Here is a 27,700-nt window from a genome sequence, read left to right as displayed (position 1 = left end):
GAGATTCTGACAATGATTTTATTTGCACCAATTACAACGCTCCCCTTTGAGGCTCAGGGGACGTCAGGCGCCGAGAGGCATTTCTTGATGAAGTGGCCCACGAGCCGCTGAGGCCGCTGCTGGTACTCGGCGAGCACCTCGTGAGGGCTGCTGATCTGGTCCCCTTTCAGGCGGTCGAGGAGAGTGACACACACCACAGCCGCTGCAGAGAGCAAAGGCCACATCAACGCACAGCACAGGGTTTCTAGCTTAGTCCAGAGAGACAGACGAGGTGTCACTGCTGCCGTCCCCACAGGAGAAGGGCCAACAGCGGCATGTTGGTAGATGGAAAACAGAGAAAGCTCAGGCGGCCTTCCAGAAGGCAGGGATTTTAGAAAGCAGAGCTGGAGTTCCTTGTAGGAACTTGGGGGTGGATTAACCCCAAATCAGGAATCCAAAGAGCTTTGAAAGACAGACTCACTAGCAGCAAAACCTGAGCTCAGCTGAGGTGGGTCTTTCGAGCATCTTTCTCATCTCGCCCAGTGGCATGTGCGTCACTGGAGAGACACTGAGAATCTGCATTTGACCACATGCCAAGCAAAGGTGGGCTGAGCACAGGCGTGAGGGATGCCACCCCATCCAGAAACATGCCTTCGGGGCAGGGTGGGAGGAAGGTAGGTGTTGGTGGTGGGGGGCCCAGGGGGAGGTCCCAGAGAAAGGCATGGAGGCTGAGCCAGCAGGGCAGAAGAAGGGAAGAGGACTGCAGCGACCAAGTGCCCGCCTACCTCGGAGGCCACATGCGCTGCACATGGCAGCAAAGACTGAGGACTCCATCTCAATGTTCCGGATGCCAGCTGCGTAGGCCGCCTTCAAATACTCCTGCTTGTCCTTCTCCGTGTAGAAGCAGAGAGCGCCGTCCAGGCGGCCTTGCCCTGAAGACATGTGGAGAGGTGCTGACATTGACTTGGGTGCACTCACCACATGCACGTAGTAAGCTCCTTCTGCATGCCAACACTGTGCTACCCACCAGGACACAGGGACACTTTTGATCCCTCCAGGCCCCACCTGCCCTGGAGCGCAAATCACCCCCTCAGAAGCAGCGTTACAACCGCCGTGGAAACAATGACGGAGAGGAGTCAGGGGCAGGACGGACAGCCCCACACAGGAGGCCAGGCTGCCGAGGGGAGGCCAGGCCCGCCCCTCTCACCTTCATAGAAGTCCAGCGTGCACATGGTGTTTCCCACGACCGTGGTGAATTCACTCAGGTCTGCAGAGCACTGTGTCAGCTCCTGCACGAGCTGCTCATCGAGGTCCGTGCTCCGAATAACTCGCTTCCCCAGGACCACCTGCTCGAACTCTGGCTTGAAGCAGGCATCCACTGCCTGCCGGGTAATGACCACAGAGCCAGGCTCCAGACCTGAAAGAAGAAACAGATGTCACAGCCACTGGGGACATACAGGGAGGGCGCAGCAAAGCACATGCAGAAAGGAAAATGATCCATCTATGGGCCAAAATAGTGAAGCATCAGTAACATTCTAAAAAGAACTAGGTAAGGATCCATTTCCTGCATCTAATGTTTTCTTCTGATGATAAAAGTAATTAATGCGTAAGCACTGCAGAAAATACAGAAGAGAAAAGTGCAAAGAAGAAAGAGAAAATTGCCAGGAAGCTGCCCATCTCATGCTAAGTGTTTTATGACTTCCAGTCATTGCCATTTTTAACTGTCTGGCCCTCCATTACCAGAACGTGTTTAATTGGTCCCTGTTTTGTACCTTTTTATTATTTAAGATTGCAAGTAAACATAAAAGTAGACACTAATACTATAATGAATCCCCATACACCCCAAACCCAGCTCCAACTATTACCACCTACTGACCAATCCCATTTTCCTCTGGGACTGACGCATTACTGGGTTCCAGGCATACCTCCCTGAGCATGTTCACGTTTGTAGGGACATTGTTCTGCTCCTTGTTCTTTAGTCTCATAATAACTTTGAATGGGATGTGGCCATGAGCCTTTCCTGATACTTATTTTAATGTGAAATTCGTTTTCCTAAACATCTAGGAAGGAGGAAGAAGTCAGGGGATCTATTCTAGAGCCCACGTGGCTCCAGTGAGACATAAGGAATGTGGCGGAGTGCTAGGATCTGGCTCTGAACGGCTCCCCCAGGAATCTGTGTCTGGATTTTCTCTCTTGCCATTTTGGTCCCTGTCTGGTCAACTCAGATTATCCTCTCAGCAGGTTCTCCCCACACTGAGGCTGGACCTGGAAGAAAGCTCAGGCTGACAGCTTTCATGAATTCATAGGGCCCAGAATGTTCAAGCCCCTTCTGATGTTAGCATCACCCTCAAACCAGAGCATGCAAACCCCCTCCCTCCCAGTGTCAGCTGCTGCTCCTAACACAGGCCCCACACCTTACTAGGGGTACCTGTTGGCTATTTTGGGATTCCTCTGTTCTCATGTCCATCAGAAACCCTGCAGCCACCTCGTGCTTCCTCTTGAGTGGGTGCCATTCCACCCACTCACCATTCCTATTTTGAGATTTGTGGGGATGCTGTGTCACACTTTGTCATCAATGTTGTCTAGGGGTCTGGGGTTTGGCTCTCTAACTGATCTGTCCATTTTTATGGGGCAATTTCAGGGTACTCAAAATCTACACTATTCCCTCTAGAATTCTCTCTGATGATCAATTTTAAAAATCTCTCCAAAGCAAGAACTCGGGAATGATTTGCTAGAGTTCTTGGCAGACGCTTGCATGAGTGCACGGCCGTGAGTGTCCATCTGGTCGATGGCATCAGAGACTAAGTCCTCAGGACCCAGACAGCTCAAGGGCATTGGTATGTTTTCCCAGGAACAACTTCTTTAAACATTGAATTATAACCTGCAAACACAGATTTTACATACCAGTCTGTCTACATAATGAAACAAAAGAATGAGATAATATATCCAGAAGACTTGGGGTCTCCAGCAATCCCCTCTCATAGTCAGAAAACCTAAATTCTAGAATTACCATAAATCCAGGAGAGGCCAGGCCCAGACAGTTAGAAACAAATGGGCACAGGCTGGGCCACTAACAGCAAGGCCACTGCAGGCGCCTTCCAGCAGCTCCAAGCTCCTGGGTGGGAGCAAGAATTGCTAGGACCCAGTTTTCAGCAGAAAGGCTGGCACAGAATTGGGATGTCAGAGAGCAGGACAACTTACGTAAGATGAATTTGCCGAACAGACTTTGGCTTAAAACTCAACACAACTTCCAGCATTTTGCTTTCTCACTGCATCCTATTCTTTCTTTGGTGTCTTTGTGGTGTTAAAAACAAAACAAAACAAAACCATGTTGAGGGCTGGGGACTTTTTAGGCAACTTTAAGGACACTTATCTCAATTTTGTTTTCCATCTCTCTCTTCCCCTTTGATTTTCCTGTCGGTTTTCTCACAAGGTGCTTCAAATCCTTGCAGGAATAAGGAGGAGAAGTGAGCAAAGGAAAGGAGAAAGGCAGAAAAGAGGGGATTAGAAAGAATAAGAGAGAGAATCAAGCAACAAGCAGGTGCAGGCTATGACCCAAAGGATGTGTTTCTGCACATGCATGGCCTGGGCCTTTCTGCTATGTGGTTTGGGGTGTGGGTTGGGAGAACGGACTAGACAAAAAAAATGTAACAAAACAAGCTTCTTTTCACATCTCCTGCTCATGCTTCATTGAACAACGCCGAGCAAGAAGCTCTGAGCACCCAGGTCCACCCCACACTGGTCTGCCGCAGGGGGCTCCAGGTCCTCGTCCTCAAGGCTCGCCACGGGCAGGGCCCAGTGCACACTTACCTATCCCACCAGAGGTGCCGATGCGGATGACGGTGACGCCGGAGCACTGGGCATGGTACAGCAGCTTGATGAGCTCGTGCAGCATGATCGCAATGGAAGGAATGCCCATACCGTGCTGGAAGCAGGAAGAAATGCCAAGGTTAAGCCTGAGGTGGTGCCTTTGCGTGTTCTGTGGTGCACTTCAAACTGGCAGTAACAGAAGATGTACTTCAAAATGCACATTTAAAAACCATTAACACTGTGGGAATTATCAAGGTTTGCACAAAGCCGTCAAACAGACGACCCCATTTGATCCATACATCCCGGGCTGAGGACCAGAGGCTCAGCAAGGGAGCAACAGCCTGCTATTGCTAGGTAACAAACAGCCCCGCTGGTCTTGGAAGCCTTGCACAAATGCCCACCCCACACACACCTGTTGGGGTTTTGGCTCTTGGCACTCTTCTCCCTGCACTCTCTGCTTCAGCCAAACTAAGTAAGTGGCTGGTCTTCCAGCCTGCTGGACACTGACACCTCCTGGTTCCACCTGTGCCATTTCCTCCCTTTGGAGTCTCTCTGCACCCCACCTCCTGCCCTCCTTCAGAGGCCCTCCCAATGCCACATCCTCCATGACGCCCCTCCTGGGATGCCCTCAGCACTTCAGGTGCTGCTCCTAAGGCAGAGGCACTCCTTTGAGAATGGGTTTGTCAGGGTGTCTTGCATAATTCATGCTTCCATGAATTAGGCGGAACTGAACAACACCTTGGCTCACTGGTATGTTTCAGATGGTGGATGCTGCCAGACGTCTCAGCTGACCAGAGAGACAGGAGTCCTCATCTCAACCACAGGGATAGCCTTAATTCTATGTAGTGACCCAAAGAGGGAAACGAGAAGCTTTTCTGGTAGGATAGCAGACATTTCTTTGTTCACTCATTGCTAAATCAGTGACAAGGAAGTAACTCCATGTGAGGTGGCAGTGTACCTCCTCCTGCGTCCACCCCGAGACCCTCACCGTGTGTACAGAGCTGGGTGTACGTACATGTGTGTCTCCATCTGTGCGTGGTCCCTCCTAGAGACTGCACCCGGAGGGCTGGAGCCACCATCTCTGCAGCCCAACTGTGCGCTCACCTTGCCCCCAGCCTGATGGAGGACACCCGGTCTGTGTGTGTGCGGAGGGCAGGTGGGCAGCTTGCAGAGCCCGAGCACTGAGCCCCCAGGAGGGCAGGTACTCACACTGACAGACAGCACAGGTCCCACTTTAAACATGGCGTAGCGGTCTGTCCCTGCACAGATGTTGGGATAGTCCATCCCTGGGCGGTCAAGGCCCAGCTCTGAGGCCACGTATCTGATGAAGGCTTTCATCCGGGAAGGGCTTCCACCAACACACACAAACTGCAAACAGAGAGCAGAGGTGCCGTCAGTGCAGGTGCAGCACACTGTCTACACAGCAGGGCACTCAAAGTGGGGCCCTCGACCAGCAACAGCAGCATCTCCCAGAACTTGCTGGAAATGAAGTTCCCTGTCCTCATCCGGGACCTGCTGTGTCAGGGGGTCAGTAATGTAAGATTCCTGGTGATTCTGATGCTCACTCGAGTTTGAGAAGCCCTGGTTTATGAAATCACCACCTCATGCAAGAGGCCATGGCAGTGCAGAGCAATCGGCCCCACAAAACGCAGGCAAACCAGACGTTTGCTCTCTCTAAGAAGGTAATTCCAGGTTCCAGGCCTGCCTGCTCTCTGTCACGTGGACAGCAGCTCGCTGTACTGCAGGGAGCCTGGGTTTGGAATACAATGATGCAGGCTCCTCCCTGTGCCACCAGGGCCCGCAGCCCATCTGTAAAAAGGGCCTAACCGCTACCTCTCACCTGGACATCCAAGGGCCAAATGGTCAAGGCATGGAAAGAGTGAGCGGCCCAGTGGGGCCTTGAGAAGTCATGGCTACGGGGGTTGGGGCGCCTCAGAGAAGTAAAACCTTTAATCTGCAAAGTGCCATATATGACAAATTACTTTCATTTTGTTTTATATAAGAAAAACAAGTAAATAAGCCAGTTTTAAGGAGTTTGATGATCAAAGAATTATTAGTCTCTAAATATGAAAAAGAAAATTTCAATAGCCTAGAAAAATTATAGGCCAAACTTAATGGAAGAATGAAAACTGAATAAATTAAGAACACATGGAAAGTTGTGCCACAGTTGAAACCACAAAAGAACACAGTGGCTGATGGGCTGTAACTCTGCCGTGGGGTCTGAGGATCCCACGCGCACCAAGGGAGTCCAGTGTCACCGCTCTGTTTTGTTTTGAATCTAAGCATCAGTCCATCTTTACCCACAAGAATTAGACATTTTCAATGTCCTGCGTGAGGACAAATCAGAACTGAGGAACTTAAGGCTCTGTAGGGAAAATGGACTGGAAGCCACATGCAGCAAAACAAGCCGTTAAAGGCAATGAACTAGACAGTATCAACATGCATCTTAAATTACAAACAGACACAACATCACTATTCTTACTTATTATCCCTTGATCCTCTAGAAAACATTTGTACCTCCTTTTTCCTTTTCTCTCAATGAAGCATCAGAAAATTTATTTTCTATTGTTTCCTTTATATACTAAATTTGTAAGAGATTAACTAGGGACCAACATGGCTGTAATTACGATAGTTTTCTTTTACTTGCTGGTTTACATACCTGAAAAGTAACAATGTGCAAAACTCTAGTAAACATATAACTTCATGAACTTGTCCTCTGTCACCTCAGCCCTTGGTAAGGACGTCTGCCTGTATCACCTACGAGCAGGCTGATCTTAAGACAAATCCCCAGAATTGAAAGCCCTGCTTTTTACCTTCACGTCCCCAAACATGGCCGGGAAATCATGTGTGGCGGTGCTGAGGTTGAAATGGTAGAGGACATCTTCTTTCATGGTTGCTACATTTGGATTGCAAAGTTTTACGCAGCAGTCACTGTTACAAAACAGGAAAGGAGAAGGATTATAAAACCCGGGTGTCCGGTGGCCAACATCATTACAGAAGTGCCCTGTGTCGGCGAGATGCATGCAGCACATGGCACAGAGGATAAGACAGCCCAGAGCTGAAAAGGCCCCCACATCCCTGTCTCCCGCCTTCCCCCTGTGCCTTCCCCTCAACACCCCTCTTCACACCCACGACCCTTGTCTGGAGGGTGATCAGAAAGAACTCAGAAAAACACAAAAAAGTACAAAGAGCAAACTGCTACATCACCCCATATAAGGAGTATAGAGCCAGTTGCGACTCAAGTTCATGCAACACATAAACTTGACTTTATTTTAAAAGTAATATATTCACCGGGGCTGGCCCCGTGGCTGACTGGTTAAGTTCATGCGCTCCGCTGCAGGTGGCCCAGTGTTTCGTTGGTTCGAAGCCTGGGCACGGACATGGCACTGCTCATCAAACCACGCTGAGGCAGCATCCCACATGCCACAACTAGAAGGACCCACAACGAAGAATATACAACTACGTACCGGGGGGCTTTGGGGAGAAAAAGGAAAAAATAAAATCTTTAAAAAAAAAAAAAAGTAATACATTCACCATAGGAAATATGGACAGAAATAGAAGGAAAAAATCGCCTTTAATTCTCCCACCCAGAGATACCCTTTCCAGTCTGTAGTTCCTGTATTTCTTTTTCTTGTCCTGTTGCACTAGCAAGCACTTCTCCCATACCGTGTCCAATGGGAGTGCAAGATAAGACATCTTTTTATTTTGTTTTCTTCCCATGTGGCTACTAGAAAGTTTGCGTGGCTCACATAATTGTTTCTATTGGACAGCATGCTGCTGGCCCAGGATAGGAGTCAGCAAACTTTCTGTCATAAAAGGTCAAGCAGTGTTTTTGGCTTTACAGGCCATTATGGGCTCTGTCATAACTTCTCAATTCTGCTGTTGTCATATGAAAGTGGCCACAGACAACATGCAAACAAGTGTGGTTGTGTTACAGTGAAACTTTATTTACAAAACTAGATGCCTAGGTCTAGATTGCATCTTCACCTGACAAATCCCTTAGAGAGAACCCTAACCACACCTTTGACATCTGTGCCCTCCTGACTCTCACAGACAGGGGCGCTGCCCAGCAGGAAATCCAGGCCTGCCAGATGCCAGAGGCACAGAGGGAGACAGAGCATTCAGGAACTTCCTTTTCTTCCTTCTCAGTCTGACTTTCTGCCCAGAACCTACTGATCATGTTTCCTCCTCAATCTAATTCTCAAAGAAAGAAAAAAAAGACGCAAGAGATGAAAGTCTCAGTGGCCTGTTTTGGAAATACTAATACAGAGGTCGACATAGGCCAGCTCACACATCCTCACTCCTGTTTAAACGTAGCCCATCAAGTTAATACAGCGCAGAATTCCCGCTGTTCCATTTGGGAAGACACTTCACTGTGACTCAAGTCTCTAAGGCAGTGGCCTCTTCCTAGGGGGTCCCAGTGTTTGGGAGGTTGTCTAATATCTCAAAATCTAACTGACAATACACATTTCCCTACCAAACAGATGCTCCAGATAGCTACAATGCCAATTTCTAATTTCATTTATTTATCATTGTTTTGGGCGTGATAACACGGATTATTTCCCAGGAAAATAAATTATCTGTAAACTATTGGCATAACTCAGTCATGAGTTAACGCCTGCACTGAAGACCTACCCTGCCCCAGTCACTTTGTTAGACCTAAGAGATCACTCTAAGACAGCTCATGACTCCAAGATGCACAAAACAGAGTAAGGAAAGCAGATGTAAGCAAAACAATTACTGTGCAATGTTAACTACTGTAAGAGAGAGAAGGCGCAGCATGCTGGGAAAGATAACATCTGACAGTTCAGAGCAGAGGTCGGTCAGTGCAGCGCGCAGGACAAAGCCAGCTCCCTGGCTGCTTGCAGTTTTGTTGGCACACGGCCACGCTCTTTTGTTCATGTGTTAAATACGGCTGCTTCTGTGCTACGGCTACACCAGCAGAGTCGAGGATTTGTGACAGAGATCTAACAGCCCCAAAGCTGCAGATATTTACTCTCTGGCCTCTCACAGAAAAAACTTCTCACCACTGGTTTAGAAGGATGTGCAAGATTCCTCATGGAGGATACAAAAATAGGAAGGCCACCCCAGACAAAGGGGACAATATGCACCTGGACAGGGACACCTGACGGAGTGGGGTGTCTGGTGCATTCTGTCTCAACAGAAGTTAACACGAAGCACAGGTGTAGGGGAGCTGGTCAAGCTCGATTCAGAGGAGCTGGAAGGCGACACTTGGCCCTGGGACAGGAGTCAGAGAAAGGTGTCATGCCAGGGAAATGTACGCAGATGTGCATTCGAGAACTATCACTCCTGGAGCGCCTCTGAAAGCTGAGCAGCGTGCTGGCTCAAGGCTGGGAAACCCCGGATAGGTTTAGCACAAGCTTCTCAGCAGGCAGGAGGAGGCCCTGAACCCAGGTGCTGGGCATCAGTGGAAAGGAATCCTTCAGGAGCTAAACATCAACTGAACTTACAGGTCACACTGACTGCATCTGTGGAATAAAGAGAGTCTAAAATGAGCCCAAGATTTCTGGCTTCCCTAACAGCGGGGTCACCAAAGTGAGGAAATACACAAGTTGGAAATTTAAGTTGAGAGATAAGATGTGGGGTCACCTTTGAACTCACTGTTTGAGGTGTGGAGATATTTAAAATGAAGTTGGGTTTCCCTTTAGTTTGGGCTGATAAAAAGAAGTTGTCTATCTGCATCTTGGTGTCATTACACCTGGGTGATAGTTAAAATCGAGGGAGAAAATTCAAGGTCCTAGCATGAAAAGATGGCCAAGAACAAAGATGGACAAGGGCACCCTGGGATAGATCACCCAGTGGTGTCAGAGCTTGTGTTTGTTTAGTGAGTAGCCCGATTGCTGGCCACGAATGTTTTAGACAATATAAGTGACATACCCTCACCACTTCTAGCTGTCCTTTCCGCTGGCTTTCAGATTCCTGGGAATTATTATGCGTCACGCGGATTGCTGGAGACACCAGCTATGGTGCTGAAACTTCCTGCCTCCACTTTCTCGCTCATGCTCCTCAACTCATTCCCACCAACCAAACCAAACCTCCTCTCCCCAGAGTCCCCATTAATAACGTGTTTTCTTACTGCTCATTTCCCTGGGTCTTTCTGTAAGATTAAACAGTCCTTACTAGTTTTCACTTGTCTTGAAAGCCTGTCTTCCCCAGGCGACACTGTCTCAGTGACTCTCTGCCCCACGACTGGTTCTGTCTCCTGCCCCTAACTGGGGTGTCCTGATTCCAACGTTGGCCCTCTGCTCTGCCCTCCAGGCACAAGGACGCTCTCTCCTCTGAGATCTCGTCCATTCTCCAGCTCTCTCTCCAGATGATGCTCATTATACCTTATCTATATCTTACAATAATTATTTATATAATTAACGTAATAATTTTAATCATCTCCTGTAACAAAAAACTCCCGGACACCATGACGATGTCTTATTTATCTCTGAATCTCTGCAGCACGAGTGCAGCAGACACGTAAAACAAGGGTGAAACGGCCCTTTCCTGTCTCATCTGTCTTACCTACCATTTGATCTATCCCCTGTTCTATTTCATCTATTATTTTATGCATTCTCTATTCCATCTGGCACCGGGCATCAAGAGCAGGCACCTAGGCTCCAGACTCAGAGAGCTCCCGCTTCTCTCTCTTCCACCTTTGCTTCTTCCTTTCATGTTTCTCAAATTTCCCATCCTATTTCGCTAGAATGGCGTCCCAATTAACTCATAGCCGAACATTTTCAAAAGATTCATATAAAAGAGATAAGCACAAAACATTAAAGAGAGACAGAAGGATCTTTTTATAAAAAGAAGGGTGCTGGTTGATTGCCACAGGCAAGTGTTAGATTTCAAACATCTCTGGTTGATCCATAAACCAGGATCCTTTATGGACGGTGCTGACTGCCTCCTCACGTTCTGGTACCAGGAGCAGACACGCTGCAAATCTCTCAGGAAGGACAAGTAACCTGCCCAAGGCACAGAGCCACACTTATATGCCCCTCACCCCTTGATCAGCCCTACCAGGCTACCTGGCTCTCCAGATTCAGGTTGGTTTTATGCTCCTGGGGTGGGGAGGCCACTTTTCAAGGGACCAAATCCAGACATACGCATAGTTAAGACAATCCCTAAGTTTTCCCAGAAAGTCTTTTTGACCTCTAGGCCAACCTGAAATTCTGACATCATAACATAGTCACATAATGTAATTATAGTTCCCATTCTCCTTCAGGATGCTATGAACACACAGAGTACCAAATAGAAGGAAGGGCTGACCAGCAAGCACCAGAACCGACGAAACAGGATGTGATTAAGACAACATTGTCACATATTTCAAAATAGAAAACCTTCCTTGTTTCTTTGATTCCAGGAAGAGGAGGAAAAGGAAGTAGTGTGTAACTGTGAAGCCCAGCAATGACTTTAAAATATATAAACTGGGGAGACGAACCATAACGACCCAAAACATGCTCAAACTTATTTTCTAAAGGATTTTAAAATAACAAGTCAAAGATATATTACTTGGAAAATGATTTCTCTAGTCTACACACAATTTCAAGTGACTTTATCTTGCTTTATTCTGTCACTTTATTGATTTAACAAATATTAACTGAGCACCTACAATGTAAAAGAAACGTGTGAGACGAAAAATGAACAAAAACTAGCTTCTGATTCCAGGAGTTTATCAGCAGGGAACAGAAAGCACTACCAACTGTTATACAAACTGGCTCAGGTGTCTTAGGTCAGGTACGCAAGGGGACTAGAAGAGATGAGCAGGGCTCCTGGGCAGGGAGGGAGGGAAAGCTCCTGGAACCTCAGCCGAATCTAACACCAGCCAGGCATCAGGCCCCACCCTGGGCGTGAGGAATATACAGATTAGTAAGATGGAAGGCATTCAACTTTGTGATAGAAATGACTATTAATAGCTGGTACCTAACAACTTAGCGCTCACAGCCACAGCAGAAGCTAGGTTCTATCAGAATCCCCATTTTAAACGTTCACAGTCGCATCTTCAAAAAAGGCTGACACACACGACAGTAAAACTATTGAGGGAGCGTAAAACAATTACTAAGTGAAGGGAAAGGGTAGCTCTCCAGTGGAGTCACACAGGTGGCACTTGATGTCCAAGCCTCCCTTCTCAGCCTTCCTTTCAACCGTGCCCCTCCCCCAGCCCCTGAGGTCCTCGACCTACGAGTGGCCTCAGAAATTGGGGACCAGGCATCTGTGGTTGTCAATGACTGAAAGCACCAGGGATACTGGTTAAGTTAACTGGTTCAGTTAAGAAGTTGTCACTGCAGGTAATGTCCACAAGCCAGCCCGAGACACGAAAACAGACCTCAGAACCTACGGAGAAGGAAGGAGCGGGGACAGGCGTCCATGTGAAATTACGACCTGGACATGTGACCACCCCGGGAGAGACTTCAGAGAGGCAGCAGGAGGTCACAGAGAAATTCCTAACATCACAAGGGCTCCCAGGGGGTCGCATACAACCCAGGACATCGTCAAGGTCAGAGCCAGCAGGACGGCGAGGCCACACCAGCATGTCTGACAGGATCTCCCAGTGGGTGGAGAGGAAACTAGAAAAATCAGTGGACTTAAAGTCTTTGTAGGAATCAGGATTAAGACAAGAAATTCTTGCTTTTCCAGCAATGTAAAAATAAATTTAAAAGAGAGGCCATGAGAAGAACAAACCAGAATTATGAAAACCTGCAAAGAAATAAAGAAGTATTTAAGATTCAGAACCTGGATGAGGAGCCCAGTCAGTCTCACCCCTCAGGGCTCAGGCTCTGCCACAAGAATCAAATGTGCTAATACATGTCAGCTCTCAGAAAACTGTGTGGCACAAAGTAATCACGATAAACCCAAAACCCAGCCCAGCCCAGGCGGTCAGAACCTTACCTATGATTTTCAAGTTCCTTTGTTTCGGCCACTGAGGAGGCCATTCTCCCAGCTGAGGCAGGACCCTAGCAGAAAACAACACAGAAGAATGTTAAAAAAGAAACTGAGGGGGCCACTCCGTGGCTGAGTGGTTGGGTTCGCCCACTCTGCTTCAGTAGCCCTGGGTTCACCAGTTCAGACGCTGGGCACAAACCTAGCACCACTCATCAGGCCGTGCTGTGGTGGCATCCCACATAAAAGAACTAGAATGACTTACAACTGGGATCTACAACTATGTACTGGGGCCATGGGAAGAAAAAAAAAAAAGAGGAAGACCAGCAACAGATGTTAGCTCAGGGCCAATCTTCAAAAAAACTTAAAAAAAATAAACTGAGGCATATTAAAAATGTTAAGAGTGTATTTGAGCACAAATCAATTTGAACCGGGCAGCACCAAACTGGCAGTGGCCATCAGGAGCGCTCTGCCATCAGGGGCTGCGGAGAGACTTACAGCAAGATAGTGCAGAAAGCAATCACTGATTGGCTGCAGCTTGAAGCCCAATTGACTATTTGAGGCTGGTCACCCTTAACGTTTTGATTTTGTAAACTTGAGGCATTTACAGGCTCAGATTTTGGTTTGCTGACACAGGCCGCCTCGGCATCAGAGGCCCCTCAGTCTAGTGGTCTTAGTGTTTAATTAATTTAACACTAGTGAATGCCCCCAGTAGAACCAAGGTCACTCTGACAGCGAGGCTGTGCTAACCTATGGAAGGTCAGTGGAATCAAGTGGAAGTCTTTAGACATTTACACCACACGTATGTCTGTACACACCCATGACTTAGAGAGTTGCTAATTTCAGAGAGGAGCTAGCAAAAACATGCCAAAAACCAAAGAGGGTTGGCACCTCATACTTGGGTAGAAAACCTTTCCTCACTTCCAGGCTTGCCAGCCAAGGCCGCCTTGACCCAAGAGAACACCCCAGCTGCCCCGCCCTTCTAGAATCTTGACCATCCTCCTTCAGGTCTCAAGGACAGCTCAGGGCAAAAGCACCAGCTCTCAAGAACATGTCTTGGAAAGAGAGGGACCTAAGACAGGTCTGACTCAACCCTCCGCCCTGCCAGCACTCCAAAGCCAGAGACAGGAAAAACCACATAGACATGACCCAGTGATTTAACTGGGGTTCAGCAATCAGCACACTGACCTAAGGACACGTCTCTGTGTGGAGAAGGGCAGAGCTGAGCCAGAGCACCAGCAGGTGAACTCGTGAGAGTCCCTGAAAGCCTTGCACCTGCCAGGCTCCCAGTTCCCCCAACAGCCTGGCGGGAAGGGCGCAGTCCGCTTTAGACAGGAAAGTGAAGCCAGGGTTTGGCAATGCAGGTGAGTGGAGTCTGCAGCATGCAGCGAGGCCATTACTCCCAGGACAGGTTCCCAACCAGCCACCAATGAAAAAACTATAGCCCACCAAGCTAAAACGCCAAAGGCCCCTTTTTGGAGAAAGGGATTTATAACTGTTATTACCACAGTTAAATACTGACCATTTTTAGCAAATTCTGAAAAACACAGGATCTTATAAGAAGTGGGTCTGGAGGGGCTGGCCCGGTGGCACAGCGGTTAAGTTTGCACGTTCCGCTTCTGCGGCCCGGGGTTCGCCAGTTCGGATCCCAGGTGTGGACACGGCCCCGCTTGTCCATGTGCAAGCCATGCTGTAGCAGGTGTCCCACATATACAGTAGAGGAAGATGGGCATGGATGTTAGCTCAGGGCCAGCCTTCCTCAGCAAAAAGAGGATTGGCAGCAGATGTTAGCTCAGGGCTGATCTTCCTCAAAAAAAAAAAAAAAAAGAAGTGGGTCTGGAACAAAAACTTTCCTGCAATTGCTACCTTGTCTCTCCTCACCTGACTTTGTCCTCCCTGGTATTTACAGACACCACTCTTTTGAAAATGCCAGCCTCTCTTAGTCCAGCTAAGGAGAGCTGAGGCAGGGAATGAGGCTTGAAAGAGGTACTGGCCCTCACCCCACACCACCAGAGCCACACGACAAACACGTGCAGAGGGGAGGGGGGAGAAGCTGGGGGCAGTGAGGGCAGCGGTTCCCCATGATGCCTGAGGGAGGGACCCAGGGTCATAGACTTCTGGTCTATGATATTCTGAGTAAATATCATATTTATATAATATTATATATATTATATATTATATTTGGTCTCCATCCCTTTCTGGCTCATGCTCCCAAAACCCAAGGAATTTCCTTTGTTGAGAGTGATAAAAAGTGTCTTTTGTTATGTTATGAGGCACCAGGATACTGCGGGTTGCCAGGGAAACCAGCCTGCAATTAGAGAGGTGGAAATTTCAGTCCCACCCCCTGACCTCCAGGGAGGGGAGGGGGCTGGAAGCTGAACTGATCACCAATGGCCAATGATTTAATCAATCATGGCTCTGTAATGAAGCCTCCAGAAAAATCCAAAAGGACAGGGCTCAGAGAGCTTCCAGGTTGGTGACTACGTGGAGATTCGGGGAGAGTGGCTCCGAAAGAGGGCATGGAAGCTCCACGCCCTTTCCCCATATCTTGCCCTCCGCATCTCCACCATCTGGCTGTTCCTCAGTCATAGCCTTTTATAATAAACCGGTGATCTAGGAAGTAAAATGTTTCTCTGAGTTCCATGAGCTGCTCTAGCAAATTAATCCAACCCAAGGAGGGGGTCAAGGGAACCTCTGAGCTACAGCAGGTTGATGAGAAGCACAGGTGACAATCTGGACTTTCGAATGGAGTCTGAAGAGGGAAGAGCTGTCTTGTGGGACAGAAGCCTTAACCTGTGGCATCTGATGCTCTCTGCAGGTACAGTGTCAGAATTGAGTTGAACTGTAGGATGTCAGCTGATGTCAAAGAACTGCTTGGTGGTGTAGGGAAAACAAATTGGAATTTTAATTGGTGATCAGAATCTAAGGTCACAATTTGCCTTCAGCATCCATCAAACAGATGTACAAAGACATCCCAGCTTCTGAAGAAGTCTGGTTTCCAGGAAACACAACCATCAGCAGCAGCACCCTGCAGTCCCTGGCTCTGAGCTCTCTCTGGGGTCCCACCTGTCCTAGCCCTGCCAAGGTCGTGGGGAGTGGGCTGCATATTCTACGTGCAGATAGCATCCTGGGCAGCCAGCCCACAGACCTCCTTGTTGGGCTTTCACTTCTCCACTGAGAAAAGAAGTAGTGCCTGGGGTCACGCAGAGTCACGGTCCCCAGGGCCACTTTCTGTGGGGCAGGCAATGTTCCCCAGTACAAGCAATACGTGCTCACAGCAACCTCCCCCGGCAATCTGTACCTTCCAGCCTGCTCTTTCTTCCTTTGGGCATGGGGAGCTAGAAAGACAAGAGTTAGAAGCGCCTTGCTGCAGGCAGCAGTGAATCAGAGAATGCACAGTACTCCCCAGAGAGAATCCAAGCCTTATTTTCCAGCAAAGGAAACCAAGCAGCAGAGAAGGGATCTGCCCTGCAGAGAAAGTGTCACTCCGGACCTGGCTGCTTTTCTTGCCTCTGTACCAGAGAATCCTTTTCCCTGCCCTGGCCTTTACCTCCTCGTGCTCCTTCCTGAGTCTGCTCCATGCCTGCTTCCCCCGCATTCCTGGCACTTGCCAGCGCTCTCCTCCATGCTATGAGCCTCCCCTAGACTTACTCTGCCCCCGCTCGGAGTGGGTGGCTTAGGTCCTGCACTGTGCAAGGCTTTCTTTAACCAACTCTGTGCAGAGAGAATGGCAGACTTCTGCAATGCTCTTTTGCAAAGCTCCCCATTAAATAACTTAGGATGTTCGCACGTGCAGTTGATGAGGATTATTTTGGGCTGGTTACTTTTAAAAACTGCAGACGGGAAGGAGGCTCTGAGGAGTAGAATTTGCTTGCCCTTTGTTGGGAGACATTCACATCTGTAAGGGAGATCTCCACCTGTAGGGGTGTCTCCCTCTCTGCACCAGAGGAAGGGGGGATGACCTTATCTCTAGAAACTCTTAATGGGGAGGCAAGGACTTAAGTCTGCATAGTGATCTTGCTCTTCTTTATTGAGCTTGTCTGGTAACCTCATGTTACCGTCCACCACCAACATCCTCCGGGAAGCATAGGACGTGATGACGTAATCCGGTCCGATTCTTATCTAAAGTTATAGGACCACTCAACAACCAGACCCCACCAGCACTGATACCATTTAATGACTTTTTACATCATCTTTCCTTTGTCTTGTAAAGAAATAACTCACACACCTATGTCTTATAAATTTAGCTCTAACCCTCAACACATTGCAGCTCTTACTGCCCATGGGTCCTGTCCCCATGCTGTTCCACACTATCCTCTGAATAAAAGAGCACTACTGTCAGACCTTGAGAGTCCAAGAAATCTTTCTTTCAACTCCTTGACTCACCGAGCCTGCCTCACAGTGACCTCCCAGGCAGTTTGTCGCCAGGGGAGCCATGGCACAATTAGTAGAACCATGTTTCACTCTTAAAAAATGTGGGTGTGCAGGATAAATCATAGGATCACCCCACCCACCCACTGAGAGGTCAAAGATGGGACGGAGGTGAAGGAAGTCTCTCACTTCTCAACATACTTCCCCGTAGACCAGTGGAGCAGAGGGTGGGAACCAAGAGCCAGTCCACCCTGGAGGGCAGGCTGCTTACTCACCCAGACTTGCTCCTCTTCCAGAGGCCCCCCTCCCTGCTGCCCCTGAGCTGAAGGCAGGCTGGTGGTAGGGAGCAGGTATGTAAAAGGAGACCCTGGTGATGATTCAGAATGAAGTAATAACAATTCAGGGACACAGTGACGTCTGAATTTGAAAAGAAGTTTTCAAGTTAAAAAAAAAGGTGAGTAAGTCTACACTTTTTCCAGTCTTCAAAGGAATCAGGAAATATATCTAGTGAGTGTTGCAGTCCCTGTAGTACTGAGGCCAAACTTTGGTCCAACAGGGTTTAGTGTAGGAGAGGGGTCCCTGCACCCAGCATCCACCGCCATCCATGCAACTCCAGGTCACAACTTAAGGCCCAGGCAAAAGGCCTCCTCAAGGCCCTTTCTCAGCCACAGGAGGGAACCCGAGGGAGTGACCCCTGTCTGGCTGCTCAGCAGGAAAGGGGCCTGGCTTGTGCATGCTGAGGACATGGGGATGGGGGCCTCCAAGTACTGCCGTCGTGCAGTTTAACCAGGAGAGGTAGTCACAGGAGAGGTCATTCATAGAATTTAGGGACTATTTCTGACAACTGCTTTTTCAATTGTTTTACTGAATTAAAGTTGTTACGCACCCTGGACCTTTTACCTCCAATAGATAATATGTAGAGTGCATTTTCTAAGGCTACGTGCTCAACGTTGTAAAATGCATTTCCAGCCTCGGCAACATCTTATAACCACAGGTCCACCAGGACCAGTTCGAACTGACCCCATCTTATCAACAGAGTGATTAAGAGTTGTTTTGCAGAAGAAGTGAGCCAAAGAGTTTGCAAGTCACATAGCCAGACCACGCACAGAGGAGAAAATCTTGACCTGAAATGATACCAGAACCAAAGATTCTCCCTCTCTACGGAACCAAAGGACCAGGACACGACCGGAACTGGAAAGTCGGACTCTTATCAGAAGCGAGGGTCCACTGTCTGGGAATATCCGATGTTAACGCCCCTTCCACACTTTACCATAAATGCTTAAAGGCCTCCAGTCGACATCTGCCTCGCCAGCGTTTCCACCCACCAGCCTATTCTCCCAACCTCTTGAATTTCACCCCAAACCCTGAGCTGGGAGACAGATCTGAGAGCTTTGCCTTCTGTCTCCTTGCTGGTCAACCTCGAAATAAAGCCTTTTCTTTTCTCAAAAGCTGACGCCAGAATAATTGACTTTTTATGCATATCAGGCAAAGAACCTCACCGTTGTGGGGTAACAATTTCTGGTGACCACAAAAGGGCAACGTCCTCTGACCACCCTCCTGAGTTTCCAGAGCCCCTGGCGGGGTGTGGGGTCTTTGCCTCGATCCTAAGTGGCCGCCCAGACAATTCTGTCTAGAGGCTCGTCTGATTTCCCCGTCCAGGCGCAGCGGTCCAGGCCCCAAGGCGCTTTTTTTCTTTTGAGAGAAGAAACAGCTTCTGGATCAAGATTTCTCTCGGCGAGTAACTTTGAGAGAGCAACTGGCCCTTACCTCATCTCTCTGGTTTGAGCCCCTGGAAATATAAGTTTGCCCTGGATTCTGAGGAATTCTGGTGGGCTGAGTCCCGGACCGTGGGCCTGAACCACCTGAGACAAGCCAAGACAGGACAGAAAGTTCACTTGGGAAGTTACTCCTGGTTCTGAGGTCCTCCCGGCAGTCTGGCTAGCATTCTGATCTATGTTATATGTAGAACTGTGTGTTAATGTCTGTCTAAATTGAATTGGCTGTTTTGGGACTTTCTCGGTGCCCGTAACCAACTCCCTTTAGAAATTAACCTTACGAAGATCTTCTGACTCCGAAGAAAAGAGGCACTGTTCCCTCCCTTCCTTCAGGATATTCTCAGGTGACAGGATTTTACGGAGGCGTGAGGGCATCTGCCCACGATGTGCCAGCCTCACAGGGACCCCTTTTGGAGAACATATCTTACTGGGCCCTACTGCTCATGGGGAAGCAGGCGGTGGCAGCTCGCCCGCGGCTCATTCAGCTCTGAACCCCGTGAGTGCCAGAACACATAAAGGAAAAAGGCAACCCCCTGGTTATTCTTGGGGGCGCTGTTCCCTCAAGCACACACTTTTAGACCCTACACACTATCCCCTAGAAAGACCTCGTTTGCTGTGGCCACCTTGGAGAAAGCCCCCTAAAATGAGGGTAACTATAAACAGCTGGCAGGATAACCCAGGACAATTTAAAATTACAGTAGCCACTCTGAGCTCCTTTTGAGCTTCCAAACCAAGAAACGTAGAGATCTTTAATCTTTAAAGAGTCAAGCACGCCACCTTTGGGCACAATGGCTCAAAACCAAAAGGTTCTAGAAGCTGCAAATATTCACAAAGAACAGCAAGATCTTACTAAGCTTGTTTCACATCGTGAGGGCTTGGCTTGATAATCGTCAGGTTGGAGGTCCCAAAATACGGCTGGACAAAAATGCAGTTATACCCCATTTTGCAGTCGGAGATGGTCAGACAGAAATGTGGGATGGACTCTATTTGTGCCTAAAGGTCTCACCAAACTGCTATCAGCCTCAGGAAATTACACTGGCCATCAGAAGGAATGCTTCAATCAGATAAGATCTTTTAAAAAGTGCACTTAAAAGCAAAGTCTTCAAAATACCAAAATAATCCTATTTAAAGTTTTATTGCAAAAGAAAAAATTAAGTTATAAAAGGTACCTGAAAGGGATTTACAGACACCCCATAATCTACCTCCAAAGGAGGGCCCAGTGAGCACTGGGCACAGAACCTCATCTTTGTGTGCTAACAATCTCAGACGGAGCCCTGGTACAGCTTCCCCTTCTTGTTTCCAGCACAGCTGAGAAAAGTCAATCTGCCAAACCCAGTCACTGAATGAGCCCACTGCAGCACTGTTACCCCAAGAAAGGCGCAACCTGGTCCCGCCTTATCCCTCCTCATCTTCCAAGAGCGATGCCCGGTACTGCAGTAGCGGGGAATTCTGGTGCTTGCCTAGTACTTTTAGTCCACTGGGGTAAAATCTTTCATCTTCTTATTAACATAAACAGAAAAAGCATGAAGTATCTGTAAGATAGCAGAAAGTGCTAAGCAGTGCACCCATTAGTCATTTAAGAAACTCTTGAAATCACCAACAGGTAGCTGTCCCAGACCCTAGCGGTATGCCTGTTCAGTTTAGAATCTGGCTAGTTGTAAAAGCACCTGCTATGGTGAGCCTCCAGACAGAACTGTCTGGGCGGCCACTTAGGGTCGAGGCAAAGACCCCACACCCCGCCAGGGGCTCTAGAAACTCAGGAGGGCGGTCAGAGGACCTCACCTTTCTGTGGTCACCAGAAATTGTTACCACACAACAGTGACGTATAAAGAGAGATGACAGAGATCTCGGACGCTGAGAAGCTAGAGTTCAGTGTAACAAAGGCAGCCAGCCAAGAGTGGACTCCACTGCAGGTGAGCTAAAGGGGAGAGCCCAGGAAGGTGCAGACAGCCCCCAGGAGGCTGATCTCGTTCAGCCTGAGTAATGGGTTGGTTCTTAATGATGCCTGACTAGGAAGAGCCAGGCAGATCCAGTGGAGAGAAGACAGGACTAACAGTCCTTTACTGCAAGAAGACACGAAACCCCATGTGATGTGTAGGAAAGCAGCCCTGGAGCAGACAGAGAAACCACTCAGCCAGCTCAGCTCAGGGAGATGGAACCAGGGGAAGGGTCGGGGCCAAGCGCTTCGGCAGTGTGTGCCACCATAAAATACTGGAGCATCAGGTGACTGGGTGCCTCTGAAAGGGTGGGAATAAGGAATGACAGTCAGAGATCGACATGTTAGACCCTCACAAGGGGTCCAGAATAAGCCACTGTTGCATAACTATTCTGAGCTGAAGACATTTGAATTCCTGAAATCCCTTATCTGCCTAACAGCAGAGCCTCGCAAAACAACTCAATTTCATGAACCGCCTCTTCCTAAAAGCAACTCTAATCTTCTCTTCTCTGAAAACACCCAAAGACATTGTCACTGTCATCTCTCATCTCTTCTGTAAGGTTCATTTATCTTTCAGAGTCCTGTTCCCTAAGTGCCCTTTCTGCCCTCCCTTCTAAGAAGTCATTTGTTCTCCTAGAAGTGCCCCTCTGCCCCCGCATCCCCAGTAAGATGATTTACAAACCCCAAATTCTAACCACCTCCTGGAGTCACACTTTTCTGTGAACTCCCTCCAAAATCTGTTTTTTCTCTTGCTAATCTGTCTTTTGTCATTTTAATTTGCAGTCCTCCAAGAATTCAACCTAAGAGGATAGTTTTTCCTCCCCAACACATGATTTCAGCATGGCCGGATTTGAGGGCCACAGAGCATGAACAGAGACCCACAAAGAACAGAAAAGTGGGGCACATTCTGCATCCGGGAGATGAAATCCTAAGGCCAGTCCCAGGCCGATCAGGAAGGCTGCCAGGCGGTGACCCTGAGTCACCGGCCGAGCCCTGACCTGGGAGGGAGACAAGATGTGTGAGGTTCTCCTCTCTGGACCCTTCCAGGTCCAAGGACAACTTGCCATAAACAAGAACTGTAAAAGGGCCCACTCCCCCGTGCAAATTCTATTTGTGTCATATAATTTATGACGGTAAAGTTTCTCTTTTGACCTGCCAGTCAACACGATGACACTATTTTATGCTGCAACACTGTCAAATGTTGGCTCAACGTACACTTCAGTCCATTTGAACTCTGAAGGTTTGGTAAAAATCATTCTCCAAAATGTAATTTTATTCCCTCCCCCATGAAAACGGGAGTTCTAGGTGTTCCCGCACCCTTTCCCGCCCGGGTTTGGGCTGCGGAGAAGCACTGCCAGTGCTTGGCGGCGGGAGCTGAACCTGACCTGCTGCGCCCCCATCGCATCGTCTCCACCAGGTGGATCCTCGCCGGGAGATCGACAGACACATCGCTGTTCGCCACCCGTGGCCGGGGACGCCAGAGAAAGACCGGCTGTGGGCGGACGGGAGGAAGTGCACCCTCCCGGCGCGCAACCTCGTGGTACGGCAACCCGCACAGCCTCCCAGCGCACCCTCCTCCCGGCACGTCCACCCCGAGGACCTTCCTGGCCTGGCTCCCCGCGCACCCCGCTCCCAACGCACCCTACTCATCCTCCCCGCTCGTACCCTCCTCCCAGCGCACTCTCCCCACGCTCACCCTCGTCTGAGCGCCCGCGTCCTCACCCTCCCGGACCCTGCGCACTCTCCTCCCGGGGCACCCCGCGCGCACCCTCCCCGCGCGCCCTCTTTGTGTACTCCCCTCCCCACGCACCTTCTCCGGGCCCCCTCCCCCGCCCCGCTCTCCGCACATCCTTTCAGCTGATAGTCCGGATCTATGCGAGCCTCGGTAAAAGGTTCCCGAAAGCCCAGCCCCGGCCGCGGAGCACTCACCGCGCTACACGCACCAGCTCAGCGCCGCCGGAGACGAAGACCTCGCCTAGGCGCCGAAGAAGGGGCGGCTCTCGTGCGCACCCGATCCGTTCAAGGAGATAAGTAGGAGCAAAGTGAATTTCTGATCAAAGTCTGTGCACGCCTCCCAGCGGGCGCGCCTCCGAGCGCCGCCCCGCCCCGCCGGTCCCTCCGCCGGCAGGCTCGGCTGGCCGCGCCCCCAGCCCTTCCCCCTGCCGGTCCCCCTCCCCCAAGGGGTCCTGGAGGGCGGCCCGCGCTCCTCCGCCGGCTATTGTTTCCTCCTCGGGCGGGCCGTGGTGACTGCTCAGCGACTTCTCTGTTAGTCATTAAGCCACCCGCAGCAAAGAGGAAATCTTACCAAGTGTTTTCCTCCTGGTCCGACAGCAGAGGAGACTTGGGAGAAAGAAAATCTGACCACCCAAGGTCACACCGCTGGTGCAGGAGCCCGGGTCTATCTGAGGGGGCCCCACCGCCAGCGGGCCGACAGAAAGTGCGAGAGAGAAACCACGTGAAACCAGCCCTGGCGGGCGGTCGAGAATCTGGGCTGGGCCATGTCAGCTGAGGTCTCCTGATCTCTCCGGCCTCGGTTTCTCTTTTGGGACCTTCCTGGTCCTGGGAGCTCCCCAGTAGCTTCTGGAAAGCCGGGAGACGCTGGCCCAGGGAGAGGAAATGACTCATCCATTCACAGTCACCAGCTGAGACCGCAGAACTGATTCCAACGAAGACTACACGCTGCTAGAGAGCCACTTGTCGCTGCTGCCCAGCACGTACGCTGCACATGCAGCCTGCAGCGACGGGGCTCCGTGTCTGAGGATCTCGGGGGAAGTGGACAGCAGTGGCCGGTGACCTCTGGGAGATTAGCACCCTTTTTCTTTCGTTTCCAAGAGGCTGCATGTAAACCGGCAGATGAAATAGCGCAGACTTGGTCAAATTAAAACCTCGTAAATGTTACAGACTGGAAACGAAATTGTGTCCAGCCATTTCTAAATCTGTTACAGACAGAAAAGCTAAGGGACACACAGTCCTCACACCGCCAGGCCAGACCCCCCCTCCTTCAAAGAGGGGCGGTGGGCTCTGAGAGGTGGCACAGGGAATCAGTGGCTCCGTGAGGGCCTGACCACACCACATAATGACACCCACTGCTGTCCGCTCACCAGAACCCGGCTGTAGTTCCAAACTACTCGAATTCTGCCAAAGCTGGGATAGTTTAGAGAGATTAACTGAGGCTTCTGCACTGCCTTGGCCCCCGCGCTCGCTAGTTCCGGGTGCCAGCTGCCCTTCCCTTGCCATCCTAGCGGCTACCCAGCTTTCCTGAACCCCACTGAGAGAGAGGGTAGAAACCTCCAAGAAGAGTGTTTTTCACACAGCCAGCCAGCCCCATGAGGAGGTCATGAAACAACGTCGTGGTCACAGCCAGCTTTTGATTGTTAATGAGACAGAATGAAGGAGAAAAGCATCCTCTCCTCACCTGTGGGAGGGCAGGTACCTTTGTATCACACACACTGTTCTGGGACTACCCACCAGAACATTTCTAAAGTGGCCCCAGGCGCCTGATGTATGCAACCAGTGATGTGTTCCTGCCTTCTTGGTCTTCACCTGTTGGAGAAGTGCTGCTGGCAGGATGCAGTTGTCACCTAAGCAGGGGCCTTCCCAGCAGGAAAGCTCAGGGTCTCTGCGACCTGTCCAATCTGTGACACCAAATGCAGAAGTAAAGGAGGGCCCGCAGTGTCACCCCACCCCTTGCTGCCACCCGGCTCTGTCTGCACTCAGTTTCCCACATGCCCTTCTTCCTGTTGAAGCTGTACCTCCCAGTGTGATGGTGTTAGGAGGTGGGGCCTTTGGGAGGTGCTTAGGATTAGGTGAGGTTATGAAGGTGAGGTCCCCATGAATGGAGTTAGTGCCCTTAGAAGAGTCACAGGAGATCTTGGTTCCTCTCTCTCTCCACCATGTGAGGATACAAGAAAGCGGCAACCGGAACTCGACCATGCTGGCTCCCTGATCTAGGACTTACAACCTCCAGACCTGTAAGAAATGAATGTCTATTGCTCGCAAGTCACCCAGTCTGTTACTTCTGGTACAGCATCCCAACAGACTGAGACACTTGGTGTCCAGTCATCCTCAATTTCTAATCAAGTTCCTTATTACCCTCTCTCCCCCCTTATCGTATCACCCTTGCCTGCCCTCATCAAGAAACCTTCTAAGTTGGTTTAGCCAGAATCCCTCTACCTTTGATGTCTCCTCTCAGTATTTTTCCATCCTCTGACCTCATGCTGCTCCTTGGCTGTAATCCCTACTTTTCCTAGTTGTATTTGGAGTTGGGTTGACGAAATGACATCTTCATTATGCTGAACCTTCCAATCTATGAACGTAATGTCTCTCTCCACTCATGCAGGTTTCTTCTGATTTCTTGCATCAGCATTTTGTAATTTTCAGCACACAGATGCTGGTTGTGTTTTGTCACATGTATGCCTACGTATTCCATTATCTCTGGAGGAATTGTAACAGCATTGTGTTTTCAACATCAGTTTCCAGATTTTCATATGTGGAAATGTGATTGATTTCTATGTACTGGTCTTTTATCCTGCAACCTTGCTAGACTCATTTATTAGTTCTGTGAGGATTTTTTTGGAGATTCTTTGGGATTTCCCACATAGACAATCATGTCATTTACAAACAGAGACTGTTTTATTTCTTCCTTTCTGACCTGTATGCCTGTTATTCTGTTATCTTGCCTTATTGCAGTGGCCTTCCAGTACTGTGTTGAATAACAGTGAGGATGGTGGGCATCCTTGCCTTGTTCCTGATCGTAGGAGGAATGCAACATTCAATGTTTCACAACTACCTATGATGTTAGCTATAGGGTCCTTCAATCTTTCATGACTACCTCTGATATTAACCATAGGGTTTTTTTGTAGATGCTCTTTATCAGGTTGAGGCAGTCCCCCACTATTTCTACTTTGCTGAGAGTTTTTATCGTGAATGAGTGCTAAATTTTGCCAAATTCTCTGTGTCAATTTGTAGAATCATATAGTTTTTCTTCTTTATCATGTTTATATGGTGGATTGCATTCATTGATTTTTAAATGTTGAATCAGCCTTTCATACCTGTGATAAATCCCACCTGGTAATAGTGTGTAATTCTCTTTATACATTGGATTCTGTTTGCTAATATTTTATTGAAGATTTGTGTCTAAATTCATGAGAGATTGATCCATTTTTTTCTTTTTCTATACTGTCTTTGTCTCATTCTGATATTGATAATACTGGCCTCATAAAATGAGTTGGAAAGTGTTCTCTCCTCTTTTGTTTTCTGGAAAAGATTGTATAAAATTACTGTCAATTCTTTAAACATTTGATAGACTTCTCCAGTGAAACCATTTGGGCCTGGGGATTTCTTCTTTTAGGAGCTTTTGAGTTATTACTTCAATTTCTTTAACAGTTATAGAACTATTCAAGCTGTCCATTTCATCTTGGTTGAGGTTTGGTAGTTTGTAGTTTTTGAAGAATTGATTTATTTCTTATCAACTGGTAAATTTATAAGGGTAAAATTGTTCCTAGTGTTTTTTTATTATCTTTCTGATGGCTGCAATATCTGTTGTGATGTTCCCTGTTTCATTTCTGATATTAGTGATTTATATTGTCTTGCTTTTTATTCTTATAAGTCTTGCTAGGAGTTTGTGGATTTCTTTATTTTTTTTTGAAGAACGAGCTTTTTGTTTCATTCATTTCCTCTACTGTTTTCCTATTTTCAATTTTATCGATTTCTGCTCTCATGTTTATTTCCTTCATTGTGCTTGTTCTGGGCTTATTTTGCTATTCTTGTCTAGTTCTTAAGGTAGGAATGTGAATTATAGATTTGAGACCTTTCCTTGTTTCTGATGTGAGCATTTAATGCCATAATTTCCCTCTCAGTGCGGCTTTAGCTGTCTACTACATATTTTGATGTATTGTGTTTTCATACTTGGGTTGAATTTGAAATGAGTTTCTTACAAACAGCATGTAGTTGAATTGTGGCATTTTTGTGTTTTGTCTTTTTTCCCACTCTGCCAGTCTCTGCCTTTTGATCGGTACATTTAGATCATTTGTGTTTAAGGTAATTATTGGTGTATTAGTGATTAATCGACCATTTTATTTGTGTTTGTGTTCTGTTTGCTTCATCTATTTCTTGTTCCTCTGTTTCTCTGTTCTTTCCTTACTGTGGATTACATGATTCCTCTCTTGCCAGTGCCGTCTAACCACCTGGAAATCTCTCCATGGCAGAGGAAGTCTTAGGCCTGGTAAGAAAGAAGACTGTGTCCTCTAGCCGCTTGTGGTTAGTGGGGCTCTCCATCGACCCCCCATGCTCAGCTCACCTGATGTTTTTGATGGGGCTCCCAGTCAGTCCAGGTGAGGAAGGAGCCTCCCTGGGCTGCCTTCTGTTGCTATTTGGGGATTGGGAAATGCAGGGTCCTGGTTGCCTTGTTCTGTTGGAGGGGGAACTGAGATGTTCTACCCTCATGCTGGTCCTCCATTTCTGGAGTCCCAAACCAGCTCACCATCTTCTTACCACTTTCCAGAGATTTGATTTGGCCGCCTCTTGAGTTATTTCTAGGATTTATGTTGTACTTAGAAGGAAGGAGCTGGGAAAAAGTAAGCTATGCTGTCTTGTCTGGATGAGTGTCTCCCATTTTGATACTGGCAAGAACTAATCATGAAGGAACTTGTTATTTACATTATTTATGTAAGTATCTGTATCTCAGACCACAATACAAACTCCACTAGGCTGGGACTTTGTTTTACTTGCTGCTGTGTCTCCAGTGCCTCAGACAATGACTGTTAAATACATCTATTTTCTTATATCTGTGTTGAGATAAGTCAGTCTATAGGCACCTGACAGAAGTTCAATTGAATCATCATAGCACTCCTGTCTCATTACATAACACCAAACAATCAATGAATAAATTTGGATAAAGCATCTACCGTGACATGAGCCACCGTAGGTGTTCAGGAAAGGTTAT

The 27,700-nt window shown here is 48.5% G+C and overlaps 1 protein-coding gene across 3 annotated transcripts; it reads right to left on the bottom strand.

Annotated features, from left to right (window-relative positions):
* UPP1 (uridine phosphorylase 1) lies at window positions 1–23,513 on the bottom strand. 3 transcript variants are annotated; one of them, XM_023639045.2, is made up of 8 exons: window positions 23,063–23,513; window positions 12,685–12,749; window positions 6,603–6,720; window positions 4,999–5,157; window positions 3,790–3,904; window positions 1,187–1,396; window positions 765–911; window positions 1–202 (listed from the first exon to the last, which is right to left on the bottom strand). In XM_023639045.2, the coding sequence occupies exons 2-8, from the start codon at window positions 12,726–12,728 to the stop codon at window positions 54–56; spliced, it is 942 nt and encodes a 313-aa protein (XP_023494813.2). In that variant the 5' UTR covers window positions 12,729–12,749; window positions 23,063–23,513; the 3' UTR covers window positions 1–53. The 3 variants fall into 3 exon arrangements, with proteins under 3 accessions (XP_023494813.2, XP_023494812.2, XP_023494814.2); XM_023639044.2 differs by lacking the exon at window positions 23,063–23,513 and adding an exon at window positions 22,687–22,905; XM_023639046.2 differs by lacking the exon at window positions 23,063–23,513 and adding an exon at window positions 22,701–22,865.
* Between the last annotated feature and the right edge of the window lie 4,187 nt (window positions 23,514–27,700).

This window comes from Equus caballus, chromosome 4 (genome assembly GCF_041296265.1).
Source record: "Equus caballus isolate H_3958 breed thoroughbred chromosome 4, TB-T2T, whole genome shotgun sequence".
NCBI classification, from domain to species: domain Eukaryota; kingdom Metazoa; phylum Chordata; class Mammalia; order Perissodactyla; family Equidae; genus Equus; species Equus caballus.
The sequence above is the reverse complement of the archived record's forward strand: the minus strand, read 5'-3'. Positions and strand labels throughout refer to the sequence as shown.